A 15,693-nucleotide genomic window follows, 5' to 3' on the forward strand; every position below is an offset into this window, starting at 1 on the left:
CACGTCAACATTTTTCAATTAAAAACGAATTAAGCCGAGTCGGTTGTGTCGCGGGTTGTGTCGTTCTCGGTGTGATTATCTGACGATCGACACAACCTTCGACATAAGCTAATTTGGTTGTCTTTGCGAGTTGTGTCGCTCTCGGCCATTTTTAACTCAACTTCAAAATTTTTGCATTTCGACTTTAATCTCCTCCAAATGGCTATTCTGATCAAAATTCATCAAATTTCTCCAGATTCAACCTACAAAACAAATAAATTCCAAAAATTAAACTAAGAAATGTGAAAATTGTAAAATTGACTAAATATATACTAATATCTAAAATAATAGCTATGAATAAGGGTAAATTATGTGCAAAAATAACACCTAAATGATGATCTAAAATGCATGCATCAATTGCTGCCATGACACCTTGGTTTTTTTATAAGCAAGAACTTTATTAATAAAATGCTAGGAAAAACTTAGCTTGTAACTCATACTAAACCCAGACCAATAGGGCTCCCCAATACACCCACCTAAAGAGAAACGAGCTAAGTGAAAAAACCTAGGTAGAACGATACAAACACCAAGACAAACAATTAAAATAGAAAGGAAAGCAAAGACTAGAATCGCAAGCATAAAACAAGCAAGAAACAGAAGCACTCAACCAGATTTAACAATAGCTTACTGCAAACCACACTAGGCCAACAACCGAACATCCCAAGCCACAACGCAAAATAGTGATGACTCTCCGACACAAGGAGAAAAGATTCCAACAGCAACTAGCACCAACCAAGAAACACATGCTGCAGAAAGCAAGCAGTGATTGAAAGAAAATCAGAATTGCAAAAAATCAGAGGGTGGAAACCAGATCTGAATTACGGGCAAGTCCTTCCTTAGCCAACGAGTCAGCCACAGCATTAGCCTCATGAAGAACATGGGAAATCACCACTGGCGGCAAGGCCTTCAAGAGATTTGAAATCTCATTCACAACAGAGTCAAAATTAAAACGCACTATAGTAACTTCTCCACATGAGACAAAATTAGACTTTAATATCCAAGGAAGAAAAAATGAAGACTGAATAACATAACAAAAAGAACAAGATGGATAGAAGTATGGCCTACCAATGGATTCAGCATCCTCTCTATTTGTTCACCACTTTCCAATCTATTAGAATTTCACTATGCATACTGTAAACTTGCGTTCCTTTCGTCATCACTATGTTGTATGTCCTGTACGTAAAGAATCAGTATAAAATTTCAGATAAAATTTGTGAGAAACTAAAGGCCAATCCTCACAATATTTATTTGCACATCTTCTCCTCAATATAGGACATCCATAAATATGCAATTTTCGTAAAGAGGTGAGGGAACGCATCTCTTGAGGTAGAGACTTCAAGTTTCGGCAATCAAATATTGTTAGTTTCTCAAGAGAAGTGAGATTCTGCAGTCCATATGGCTGTAGAGATTCGACTGCTAATTGAGAAAACATGAGCGTCTTCAATTGAGAGAAAGGAGGAACGGTTGAGGAAGAAGAGATTGATGGTGTGAATATTTCCTGCACAAGTTGCAAGCTTACATTGTTCAATTCTAGTGCTTCATTGAGAGATGGAAACTGAGGGATCCAACTCAATTTAGGGCAATTATGACAAATGAACTGGGAAAGAAACGTAAATTGGGCTAGCTTAGCTGTTGAATCATCCCTCTTCTTCTGCCATCCCATTAGCTTCGGACAATACTTTATAATGAGATACTTCAGAGATGGAAAAAATGATGTTCCTTGTCCCTCAATTTCTATGTATTCTAAATCATCTAGACCACCAATCTCTAGCTTTCGAAGAGAACAGATTTGATCCATTGCTGGAAGATGCTTACAACTGCTACAACGCACTAACAGGATATGGACAAGATTTGTGAGGGAAGAAAGCCAACTTGGGAAACTCCTGCCTCCATACTGATACACCTTTAACTCTTTAAGATTAGAATTTGGTCGGAGATTTTGCAGTGCCATTTCTTCACTATCACCATTTACATCAGCCCTTGCATCACCATATCGACTCGATACTAGAACCAATGATTGAAGAAGCAGCTTCTCCAAATTAGGATTTACTTTCCCATTTTTCACAAATCCCAAATTTCTAATTTGGAGACTTCCGTTCAAATTGTAGAGGCTATTCAGTTCATCTAATCCTCCAACATTCTTTGAGATTGAACTATCTTTTGCCACTACAAACCATGTCAGTGTCTGGAGTGAAGTCAGTTGCCCAAGCCCACGTGGCATATGAGTCAAAGAGTAACAATTATGACAATATAAATGCCTAAGATTACTCAAATTTTTAATATCTTCAGGCAACTCCTTGAGATATTGACAGCCAGAGACATTTAGCACTTGCAAATTCTGTAGGTTTGTAATAGAATTTGAAAGTGCTTTGATTTCTGAATTTTTTGAAACATCAAGATATCTCAAATGTTTTAGACTTTCTATGGAACTAGACACTTCTGTCATTCTACAATCTTGCATACCACAGACGCGCAACTGCTTAAAGTTTGAAAAAATACGAATTGCATCAAGATCATAGAATTCTTGATGTGGCAAAATAAAACTTCTCAATTTTTTCGGAATACTTAAAACAACAGGGATTATGTCTGATGAATCTAAACGAAAGTCCAATTTCAAATGACGCACTCTTTCATCAACACTTTTTTCTTTAGAATTCATTATGCTAATCTCTTTCCCAGCAACCAAAGTTGCAAGATCATGCATCAAATCATGCATTGTGCAACTTTGAATATTCCCAAATCCATCCCTTTTCACATTTTGAAAAAATGATCTCCAACATAAATCCATAAAATACTCAATCCCAATATCTTCAATGCATGCACTCTTATTTGATAACTCAATAAATCCATGTGCAATCCATTGATGAATCAGTGTCTTCACATCAATCTCATAATTTTTAGGAAATAATGCACAATATGCAAAACAATACTTCAAATGGGGTGAGAGATGATCATAACTCAACTTAAGTGTTGGTAAAATACCATTCTCATTTTGAGCTATATTGGAAAGATCATCTTGTAAAAAACGCAACCATTCTCCTTCTGTTTCTTTAAAGTATAAAATACTTGCAATTGTCTTTATTGCAAGGGGAACTCCACCACATTTCTTTATAATCTGCTCTCCAATCGGTTTCACATTAGGACTCTTTGGCTCTTCTCCCTTAAACACTATTTTCTTAAACAAAGACCAAGACTTATCTAGAGCTAAGCCCTCTAGAGGATAATGTGGCAATGTACCAGTTATTTTTGCAACCATTTCAGAGCGAGTGGTTACCAAGATCCAACTTCCCCTAGCACCACACATCAATAATACCTTTAAGTCAAGCCATTTTTTAAGATCCTCATTCCAAACATCATCCAACACTAAGCAATATTTCTTTCCACTAATTTCATTTCGAAGACGTGCTTGCAATTGATCCAACTCAAAGTTTCCTAGCTCTTTTCCGATTGATTTTAATGTCTTTTCTACTATTACTTTTAGATCAAAGACATCAGAGACACACACCCACAACTTCAGGTCAAAATGAGTTTTGACTTTTTCATCATTATAAACATATTGCGCTAACGTGGTCTTTCCTAACCCTCCCATCCCTACAATGGGAAAGACCGAGACATTGTCTTCAGTGGTGGAGTGTAATAAAAGATCTACAATTGCCTTTCTATCATCTTCCCTCCCAATGACTTCTTCCTCACCTACATATGAGATAGTTTGGTCCCTTCCCCTACTTAACAATGGCGCCTCTCTGAAGCGCTCCAGAAGGTCAAGGGGGTAGTCTTGCCTATCTTTGGCAATGGCATCCAGCCTCTCCCTAATTGCCTTAATCTTATGACCCACCTTATAACCATAAACAATTCGATTGGATGGTGAAAAGAAAAGGCATACCTCCTTCGAGACTTTATTTCCTCCCATTACTTGGCGACGCAAAGCTTCGGTGGAGAAGTCATCCAGCAAGTCATCAGCATCATAAACAACTTCTTTTAGCTTTCCGAGCCAGAGCTTGACCTGATTATTCAAGGCAGACTTCTCCTCTGCATCAAGAAGCACAGCTTGGATTGTGGTGAGTGTGCTTTTGAGTTTCTCGAGTTCATCGTTGACACCCCACCACAGCCCAATCTGTTGGAGAACTCCAGAACCCAGTTTCTTGATGATGTCTCCAGCAATGTTGAAGAGAACTTCTTCGGCCATTTTTGGAAAAAAAAGGCGGATAGATAGATGTATTTTGTGATTGCGAAAGAGGCAAATGCTGTGAAGACATGGGGAGGAATGGCAAAAAATATTTATTAAGAGCTATGGATCTTAAATTCTTGTGCATTACATTTGAAATCTATACCTTTCCCTTTGGTAGGATGTAAGTATTTAATCAAGGCAAGAAACAATCTTTTATGCTTGTTTTCTTGTTTATCATTGAAAGCAGTATAATTAAAGAAGAGAATTAAAGCAGTGAATAATAGATGCCTTTCTTTCTGCCGGGAAGCAAGTGTTTTCTGCTTTATTCTTTGTTCAACATTGAAAGCAATATGAAGAATTAAATGTGCAAATCCTTGAACATGAATGTTTGGGCTTTAGCAGTGAAATTGTCCTCCTTTGCTTAATGAAGAATTAAGCATGGGCTTTGGTATTTAAATTTGATATAATTCGAAACTAAAAATTGATATATTCTAAAAAAAAAAAAAATTCAATCTGGACTAGGATAGTTTAAATTTTGGGTCAAGTCCACAATTGAACATGTTGAGCTGGGCTCCAGCCCATAAGCTGAAATTTTATAATTCTAATTTTTTTAATTAACGCAAAAAAATCATTTATAATAAAATAAAAATATTTTGAATTATTCTTAATTACTTCTTATATGAATCATAATTCAAACTAAATTATTTATAAGAAAAAATTTAATTAAATTCTCACATACTCATGATTGATTTATGTATTTTTTAAATAATTTTTTTTAAATTAGAAAGGGTTGGAATTCTTTCATTTTAAACGTAAAGTTTAATAAAAAAAATTAACTGAATTAAATTCTTGTAAAATCTTGTACTCCAAAAAAGGACTTACGTCCGTATGATAATAATTTCCGAACTAACATTTTCAGGCTTCTTCCTTCCTGAATTAATCCAAATTCATTCTTACAAAGACATGAGCATAGATATTAATTCGGCTGTGAAGCTGATCTCCTGCCTTTGGAGTTCCACCTCAGGACACACGGGCTGTATCTGCTACGATCAAACACTCCAAACTTTGGAAAATATGATGAATAAATTTAATATTTTATCTATTTATTTATTTATTTATATTAATTAATTAATAATAATTTAATATATTTATTAAAGAAATATATTTTATTGGATGATCTGTTTATATATATATATATATATATATATATATATATATATATATATTATTTTTGAAATTAAATATATATCTGTAATTTGAACAACCCAATTCAATAATAACTCTTATCCCATTTTACACCTAATAGAACTCTTCAAATATATATACTATAATCATCTCTTCTGCTAAACTTTGCTCTCAAAACCTATTTGTCACCTCCTTTTATACCAAATACTCTCAACATGTATTTTTATTATATTATATTATATATATAAATTTACGATTTATAATCTGATGTACAGAGAGAATTCATAAATTCTTACTTCTCTATTCATTACCTTAGATTCTATTTTCAATGTAAAAAATTCTCTTTCTTTATTCAATAATGGGTAAATTTGATTTTATTTTCTCCTTAAATTGTTACAATTACTCTAGAAATTCATTTTTTTTTTCTCTTTTACCATTATTATTGAATTGGATTAATTACAATCACTGATAGACAATAACTTTGAAGCTAAATTTTAATATCAACCCTCGTGTTCATTTATCTGGAATATATATATGTATCTAGTTTGGAAGAGAGAAATATTTGATTTTGAAACGGCAAGGCCATTTCGTTTTGTAACTGAAAAGAATGTTCTTAAATGTTTGAAGTGTTGTTCAATTGACTCCGAGAACACAAGAACATCGTTTATATAGATTATGCAAAATTTTGAATGTGGATTAAAGATTTCATTCATAATTCTCTGGAATTCTGATGGGGCATTTTTCAGGACAAAAGGCATGACTGTCCACTCATATTGTCCAAAGAGAACCATTACTCCAATAGAGAGAAGTCTAGAATTTTCAAATAAATTTCCTGACAAAATCTTAGATAAAACCCAGCTACAGAGAGATTCTTAGGTAGCTTGATTTATGTCTTAGATTTTTGTCCAAATATTGACCGTCTAGCAAAACCCTTGCATTATAGGTTAAAGAAAAACCATATTCCATGGACAGATCATCACACTGAAGTGATCTGTCATATTAAATAACAGGTCCAAACCATTTCTTGTCTGCATTTAGCAGATCCATTAGCCCCTAAGGTAGTCGAGACAGATGCCTCAGAGTTAGGTTATGGTGGAATTTTAAAACAAGTTCAAAATGGAAAAGAACAAATAGTTCAATTCCATTTTGCACATTGGAATGATTGTAAAAAAAAATACTCTACCATCAAAAAAGAGATTCTTGCAATTGTCATGTGCATACAAAAATTTCAAAGTGATTTATTAAATAAAAAATTTTTGCTTAGAATTTATTACAAATCAGCCAAAGAAGTTTTGCAAAAAGATGTTCAAAAATCTTGCATCAAAATAAATTTTTGCACGATAGCAAGCAATTTTAAGTATTTTTTATTTTGAAATTGAATTTATAAAAGGAGATACAAATTCTATCCCAGACTTTCTAACCAAAGAATTTTTTCAAAACAGGCCAATGCCCAGAAAGAAAAATACCAAGGCTGAAGCCTCAGCCTCTACAAAACCAAACCCTACAAAACCAGTCATCTCTTCTGCAAAGCCTATACAAACTTGGGCAGACATAGCCGAAGCAGAAGAAGAAGAAGATCATACAAAATATATTGAATCTCAGGCTCCAGAAACTGACAGCCAGATTCAAAAATGGATAGAATCACTATCCAAACCTCCTGAAGTTCTTCAGGCATTACAAAACATTTCCCAGAAAGATAAATCTACAAAAACCATTTCCAAAACCCTTGAGAAAGGAGAATCTTCCTCCCAAAAAACCCTTTCTCAAAATATTTCTCAAGCAAATGAGATTTTACAAATCGAATTCCAAAATAGTCTTTCTCAACCAAATTCTTCTCAAATAGTTTTGTCCCAGACAAAATTAAAAAAGAAGTCTTCACAATGGATTACAAAAACATATTTTCAAAATGTTTTGATTATAGAGGATGAATTTCTACACCAAGACGCCTCTATTGCAATTTCAAAAGCTTTCCCAAAAGGATGGCATTACAAATCATGGGATCTTACCAAGACCCAATCCTACTACCAGGTAATCCTTGAATTCATTGGCTCAGCAAAATTCAAATATTTTTACCTAAAAGAAAACCATGCTGATCCGGCTTATTCAACCTGTCACATTCAAAACGTCCTTAATCCTTCTGATTGGGGGCAAGAACTTACAAAACCAAAAATCTTCCCATTATCATTTCAAAACAAGATTGACCATTGCCAACATTTCAATTACTGGGATTACCAACAGGCATGGTACAATACCTTTCTCATGCAAAATCACAAAAATAATCATTCATGGCTATTCTATTTCCAAAAAACATTTGATCCTTCCAAAACCCCTTCATGGTTTGCTCAATGGTGGAAGTATTTTGGTGCACTACCTGAAATTCTTACACCAGAAATATCAGAGAGTTTAAACCTTTTCAAAAACCATTACAAACCCTCACCTAAAGAGAAAAGGTTTCCTCCTCTTCTCTTGCTTTCTTCAAAATTCTTTTTACCTTGGGTTCTTATCTGGTTTTTTGAATTTCGACCCCAAGATGGATTGAATACAATCATCAGAAGGTTCAAGATAAAATGGTGGGATTCATTTAATATCCCGGAAACAATTACAAACCAAGAAGTAATAACCTGGCTTAAGGGAAAAAACCTTTTTCCACCAACTCCTATACAAAACTTTTCAAATCAATTATTTTTGGCCCAAAGATCACATGCCATGGCAAGATTAGCAGGAGCTAAAAATGATGAAGAATATTTTGCAATAATGAAACAATTATTGCAAAAAAAAACCAATTCTTCTGCAGCCAATTCTGATTCAGAACCCATCATAGACTTGGGAGATGATGATGAAGAAGGTTGTGGTACCTCTTCACAAATACAAAATCTGTTATAAAAAAAAAAAAAAAAAAGAAAAGACCGGCAAAAGAAATTTATGGCGGCAAAATTTTCCTTTTATTTTAATTTTTGTAATCATTTTTACTTTTGTAATATTCTCTTTTTCTCTTCCTTTATTTCAAAACCAGACAGGACACTGTTCACCTGTCATATCTTGTACTGTTCACTTTTTACTATTCACATGTGAAGGAGACAAGAAGCACTGTTCACACGTGAAAGCATCAAATGGCAGACACTGTTCAAAACCTACAAAATTACAAAACTGCCCCTGGACACTTCTATATAAGGAGGCACCCATCCAAGGCAATTTCAAGCCAGTTCAAACCATTCTTCAAGCTTCTTGAGCCCAAGCTTCTCCCTTTCAAGCTTCTAAAGCTAAGAGAATCCGAAGAAGGTTTTGAAGGAGTTTCACCCCGAGGTGAAGAAAGGAGCAAGAAGGTTGATTCACTTCCCATCCTGCCCTACCTCTACCTCACCTATAAACCTACAAACCCTGTAACTTCCTTGTAGTAGACCTTAGGAATCTCATGTGTTGAGCAACCTTTATAAGTCCTACCCGGAATTACATCTCCAAAACCTTTGTACAAATCTTACAAAATTTATAAGATTTTGAAGTAAGTTTTCTTCAATTTCTTTTACAAAATTTTATATTTATTTTGCATGCATATGGTCGGTTCAACCGCCTGGTCTGCATAAATATACGTATATATATTCATAACAGACTGGCTCTGCCGGCTATTGAATATATACATGTATATTCATATTTAAATTTCAAGTTTAATTTTATTTTTGTTAAGTATATATATTCTTAACGGACTGGCTCTGCCGCCTATAGAATATATATATATTTAATCTTTAATTTACAAATTTAATTTTCATTTCTGATGATTTTCCTTTCTTGTGCATTTTGTTTATTTCTTTAATTGTTTATATATTGTTCAAGATCTAGATTGTTGCTTCTTCCCTGTTAGCTCATCCCCCTTTCGATCCCGGTGTGTCCTTGGTATCGTGAGCACAGGGAAGATTCTATTTAAAAGGTTCTATTTAAGGTTCGGATTCACATTTAAACATTTTTTAGAGGTTGGTAAGATGATCTTAAGGTGATAAAACAGCTTCTTTAGAGGTGTAAACAGGCCTGGGTTGTAAGTCCCGTCTTTGTAGCCGAGAGGGCGTGTTTAGGGCAGTGATTCCTTTGGCGATTACCTCACTTAACTCAAAAGATCAACCTAGAAAAATTCTTTAAGTATGAATCCAATTTTTCAGAGGATGCTTTCTTCTTCAAACTCTTCTACCTCATCCTCTGAGTCGAGAAAGATAGTTAATAGTGAAGAAATAATAATCGAAAATTTTAAAAAATGTATAGATAATTGGGAAATTCTAAAAGTACAAAAGGATCAGATCTATTAGACTACAAAACTCAATTTTTTCAAAATTGATTTCACGATCAAAACTGAAGAAAGAGATCTTCAGATTACAAAACCTTTTGAGACGATTTCTCTTCTGTCCCAAAAATCCTTACAAAAAAACCGTGAAAAACAATACAAATACATCCATATAGGTTTAGTCTAAGTTGGAATTAAACCACTTATAAAAGAAGGATTGAATACCTCAATCCTAGCAGTTCTTAGAGATACTAGGTTCATAAACTTCCAGGACTCTTTGCTTAGTTCAGTCGAGTCTAGTTTGTGCAGTGGACCACTATCTTTTGATTGCTATCCAAATTTTACTGTTTCATTAAACGATAGTAATATTACAAAATCCCTTGTTTTACAAATCAAAACTCACAATTACAAAATGCTTGAAGGATCTATTCCTCTTGCACTGATTTACAAAATCCATTACAAAGCTATTGTTTCTGCTTTTGCTACAAAACATAAGTTTCAAAGTAAAAGAGGAGAAACTTTGTTTTTACAAACTGATCTTACAAAATCCAACACTGTAATCCCTAGATCTATCCAGTGGAAGGACATAACCCTACCAGAAGAATGGATCTTAGAAGGTGCAGTAGAACCAGAATCTTTAAAAATAGTTGAGCCAAACATTCAACTGAGGCAAATAACCCAGTATGACGATGGAAGAGTCAGCCTTAGCTTTAACAGAAGCCTTAGGTTTCCAGATGATTCCTCAACATCCAGTACTATTGACATAGGAAGAGTGTCTTATATACCTTCTGTCATTAGTTTGCCTGTTACAAAACCAATTGGAATACAAAATATTCGGCCTAGGTATTCTACCTCAGACTTACCTAGCTCTTCTAGGTTTTCTATTTCAGAAATACCTAGATCCACTTTACAAAACGTAGATTGCTCTACAAATGTTCCACATCCAGTTTATACAAATTTACAAAACGAGTCTGTTCAGGTTGAAACCCAAATAGAGTCAAAACTTACTTCTCCTACCTTTTCAGCCATTCCAGAAAATGTAAACTATGAACTTAATGTGTTTGAAAAAGAATTTGAAGTAGACAAACAATATTTGCATGATGATTTTTATTCTCCTAAAAATCATAAAACGCAAATGTGGTTTTTCAAAAATTTCAATGATCAAAGGAAAGAAATTCAAAAGGAATATTATGACTTTATATACCAATACAAAGTTCATATTCTTTTCTTTAATTGGTTTGAGATATATGCTAAACAGCATAACATTTCATATCCGTTTTCTAAAACTCCAAAAACTTTCAAAAAATCAGATCCAGTTTCAAAACCTTCTCAAATTTCAAAACCTAAACAACAGGAGTTAGAAGATAATCAACCAGAGTTCATTGCGGTTCTAAAAGATCTTCTAAAGAAAACAGAGGAAAAACTGTCTGTTAATCCTGTTACTGTTAGAAACAAAGTTCCTGAATGGGAAATTATTTTAAATTATTCTTAATTACTTCTTATATGAATCATAAATTACTTCTTATATGAATCATAATTCAAACTAAATTATTTATAAGAAAAAATTTAATTGAATTCTCACATACTCATGATTGATTTATATATTTTTTAAATAATTTTTTTTAAATTAGAAAAGATTGGAATTCTTTCATTTTAAACGTAAAATTTGATAAAAAAAAATTAAATGAATTAAATTCTTGTAAAATCTTTTACTCCAAAAAAGGACTTACGTCCGGATGATAATAATTTCCGAACTAACATTTTCAGGCTTCTTCCTCCCTGAATTAATCCAAATTCATTCTAACAAAGACATGAGCATAGATATTAATTCGGTGTGAAGTCGATCTCCGCCTTTGGAGGTCCACCTCAGGACACACGGGCTATATCTGCTACGATCAAACACTCCAAACTTTGGAAAATATGATGAATAATTGTGTGGAAATCTAATATTTTATCTATTTATTTATTTATTTATATTAATTAATTAATAATAATTTAATATGTTTATTAAAAATATATATTTTATTGGATGATCTGTTTATCTATTTTATATATATATATATATATTATTTTTGAAATTAAATATATATCCGTAATTTAAACAATCCAATTCAATAATAACTCTTATCTCATTCTACACCTAATAGAACTCTTCAAATATATATACTCTAATCATTTCTTCTGCTAAACTTTACTCTTAAAACCTATTTGTCACCTCTTTTTATACCAAATACTCTCAACATGTATTTTTATTATATTTTTTTTATTGTTACATATATATATATATATATAAATTTATGATTTATAATTTGATGTGCACAGAGAATTCATAAATTCTTACTTCTCTATTCATCACCTTAGATTCTATTTTTAAAGTAAAAAATTATCTTTCTTTGTTCAATAATGGGTGAATTTGATTTTATTTTCTCCTTAAATTGTTACAACTACTCTAGAAATTCTTTTTTTTTTTTTTTCTCTTTGACCATTGTTATTGAATTGGGTTAATTATGATTACTGATAAACAATAACCTTGAAGTTAAATTATTAATATATATATATATATATATATATATATATATATATATATATATATATATATATATATATATATATGTTATTATTATTATATTATTTATTATTAGTTGATATTTTTCTTTTATATTTTGGGTATGTAGGATATTCGAATATTCAATCTATCAGTTGAAATTGTCTCTTTTCCATTGAAAATAACTATTGTCTTGGAGGTTCCAGGTGAGTGATAATTATAGTATATGACACCATTTTAAAATTTCTTAGCATTAAATTTATTATTAAATGAAATTTTAAATCAGTATTTTAACAAATATTTTACATGTAATTTTCTAGAGTTTTATTTTATTATTGAATTTTATTTCGATTTTGATTAAATAATTGATTTTGTCAATTATCTTTGCATTAGAGCCATTAGAATTCCGGGAATAGGCCTTTAATGTCTTTATATTGATTGATATCTGACTATAAAATTTACTGATATATTACACTGAATTTATTTGAGATTGATTTGATCTTATTGACTCTCTAAAATTATTGAAATAAACTATTATAATTGCACTATCAGTTATTATTTTCTATCTGAAATTTTTTATTGATTTTGATTGATTTGTACAAATTGATTTTCTATTTTGAATTGGTACTTGTGCCCAGTATCTGTTTCTGTTAGCTGGCCCCGCCGTGTGGACAATCACGGTATTAGGTTGCATTGTTGAGTCATGCATCATTGTAATTTATGGTTTGCATTAGTATCATATGTATTGATATCTGTGAAGGAGGAGGAACGTATATAATATCTGGTAGCGCGCTTACCATCTGACCATTGGTAATGTGGGGTATCATCACCCTAGTGTACTGTAACATAAAATTTTTATTAAATGAATTTCTTTTATATATATGTTTTATGAAATTATTTTATTAATAATTTTGATAGCATGAGCATGATTTTATTGAATAGAAAATTTATTGTGAAATTAATCAAGTGTCTATCTATTCCTATTCCATTGTGTGCTATAATTATCATTCACTGAGTATTTAGCTCAAACCACGTTTTCTCTGTCTGTTATCTATTTCAGATCAGTAGAATTCTGCAGCTAATTCAAATATTCAGTCCATTCTCTAGAGAGAGACAATCTTTGATTTGTTCTCATGGTATACCCGAATTCATATTTTCTTGGGCTAATAATTAGTTTTGTTTATTGAACAGTTTAAGTTTTTTATTTGAAATCTGTAGAGACTCAACAGTTTACTTATGGGATATTTATAATGTTTATTCAGTATTTTGTTATTTAGATTTTATTTATTTTTTTGGGATTAGTAAGTGACAATATATTTATTCAAGATACTCTGATAAGACTGACATGATTTAAGAATATTTAAATTATTCACCAGTCGCGACACAGAATTTTGTGTCGTGACAAATAATATTTTTGTCACATCGGCAATCATGTTTTAGTTCACGCTATGTAAGTAGCAACATTCAAAATAATATTATTTTGCTCATGTCATATGCCACATCAGTGCTCAAAATCCCTTAACACTAAGGTTACGCTTGGTAGAATATAATATATACAACGTAATTAATTATGTAATGTAATATAATTATTATTACATTACTCTATTTGGTTGTCAAATAAAAATATAAATAGTGTAATGTAATTATAATTTTTATTTTAATATTTAATTTATTAATAAGTAGTAATGGTCACAGTGATTGGTAGTTGAGTGGTAGTGGTAGCTAAGTAGTGGTGGTGGCTGTGACAACATTGGTTAGATGATGGTGGTAGTAGTGGCTAGATGGTGTATAATGAGGTTTAAGTGTTAGTGATATCAATGGTGATAACATGATGTTGATGTTGATGATTATAGTGGCGTTGCTGGTAGTGGTGATAGAGCAGTGATAGCTGAATAGTAATGATGGTAATAATATTGATAATAAATAAAAAATTAAAATAAAAAATTATGATTATATCTATTTTTATATATAATAACTATTACATTATTTTAAATATGATTAATTATGTTATGTAATAATTATTCCATTACATCAAATTTTTTTATGTGACCAAATAACGTAATTAAATATATAATATAATTGCGATTATATTACAATTTTGATTACGCCATACTAAACATGTCCTAAAGTTTGGAATTGGACTAAAATTGATTAAAATTAATAATTCGTGTAAAATTATATATATATATATATATATATATATATATATATATATATATATATATATATATTTTTTTTTTTTTTTTTTTTTTTTTTTACGGTTTGTCCAATGAAGAATACAATGGATAGAAGTATGACTTGCTAATGCACTCAGCACCATATGCATTTGTTGAACACTTTAAAATTTATTAGAATTTCAGGGATGTAAAATACTGTTGTCCTGGGACGCCTCTCACTAGCTTGTTGAGTCAGTTTAGTCATCTTTTCCCAAGGCATAGAGTGGCTAAATTTGTTGAGCATGGAATACTTAACATTATCCTGTGCCAATAGAATCAGAGTGAGAATTTTCTCATATAAGTTCGGAAGAAAAAATAATTATAATTTGCGAATTGGAGAGAAGCACCAACTTATCCTTCAGTATCCTGCAAATTGAATTCTTTCCCAAACAAGTTGAATATTTGGGATGTGAGAAATGGAAGGCGAATTTCCACATCTTTCTTGCAATTGGGAACAACCAACGATTAACAACTGTATGCAGTCTTCTTCTTTTCACCCTTGACAAATGACTCATGTCATCAGTCCAATTGACTAGGTAAATCCACAGGGAAATGATGAGTTACTAAGAAATGTCGAATTTCAGCAGTTTATATTCATGGCTTGTGTTAGAGCAACTTGTTAAATAAACAGATTGCAGTCATTTTCTTGATATCATCTCCAACTTTAAATTCTACAGTGGAGAACCTCCCTCCCCACCATATCCTTTCTTTATTGTATGCGAGTTTTACATGGCTATCATTCAAAGGATTGCCGAAAAAGAATGGCATCAGCAGCAATGCAATTCTAGCGAGGAGAATGGAAATTTTTTTTTTTTTTGTACAATTGAGTTCCACTAGGACTCTGTTATACTAATAAGGAGAATAAGAAGCGTGATTGTATGTGTAAGTTTGTTGAAGAATTGAAAGTTGCTAAGAAGGTTGTAATTGATAGGAACAATTATGGGAAGAGCTGGTGGCTGTATAAATAATAGCTATTGTAACTGAAGGGGATCATTTTGGAAAAATATCAAGAACCTATTTAATTTCTCTCTCATTCTCTCTTTCTCTTCTCCTTAGAAGGAATTTTTTTGTCCATTAAATATGTAAGTTTCACATGTTTCTGTCTTGAATTCATGATAGACTCAATCTTTAATATATGAGTCCCACTACATATCCTGTGTTTTGAGTCCATAATAGACCCGATCTTGGTAAGAATTTTCCGTCCTTAAAACTTTAACTTTATTTCTTTTTTTGCTTTATTTCTGTTCTTTCTACTACTTGAGATCTTGTTGTT

At 31.8% G+C, this 15,693-nt stretch overlaps 1 protein-coding gene across 1 annotated transcript; it reads right to left on the reverse strand.

The window, feature by feature from the left end:
• Window positions 1–602: 602 nt before the first annotated feature.
• Window positions 603–4,359, reverse strand: LOC131172536 (putative disease resistance protein RGA3). The gene is made up of 3 exons (XM_058133509.1): window positions 1,219–4,359; window positions 848–1,002; window positions 603–761 (listed from the first exon to the last, which is right to left on the reverse strand). The coding sequence occupies exons 1-3, from the start codon at window positions 4,223–4,225 to the stop codon at window positions 603–605; spliced, it is 3,321 nt and encodes a 1,106-aa protein (XP_057989492.1). The 5' UTR covers window positions 4,226–4,359.
• Window positions 4,360–15,693: the final 11,334 nt, after the last annotated feature.

Source organism: Hevea brasiliensis, chromosome 14 (genome assembly GCF_030052815.1).
Source record: "Hevea brasiliensis isolate MT/VB/25A 57/8 chromosome 14, ASM3005281v1, whole genome shotgun sequence".
Lineage (NCBI taxonomy): Eukaryota > Viridiplantae > Streptophyta > Magnoliopsida > Malpighiales > Euphorbiaceae > Hevea > Hevea brasiliensis.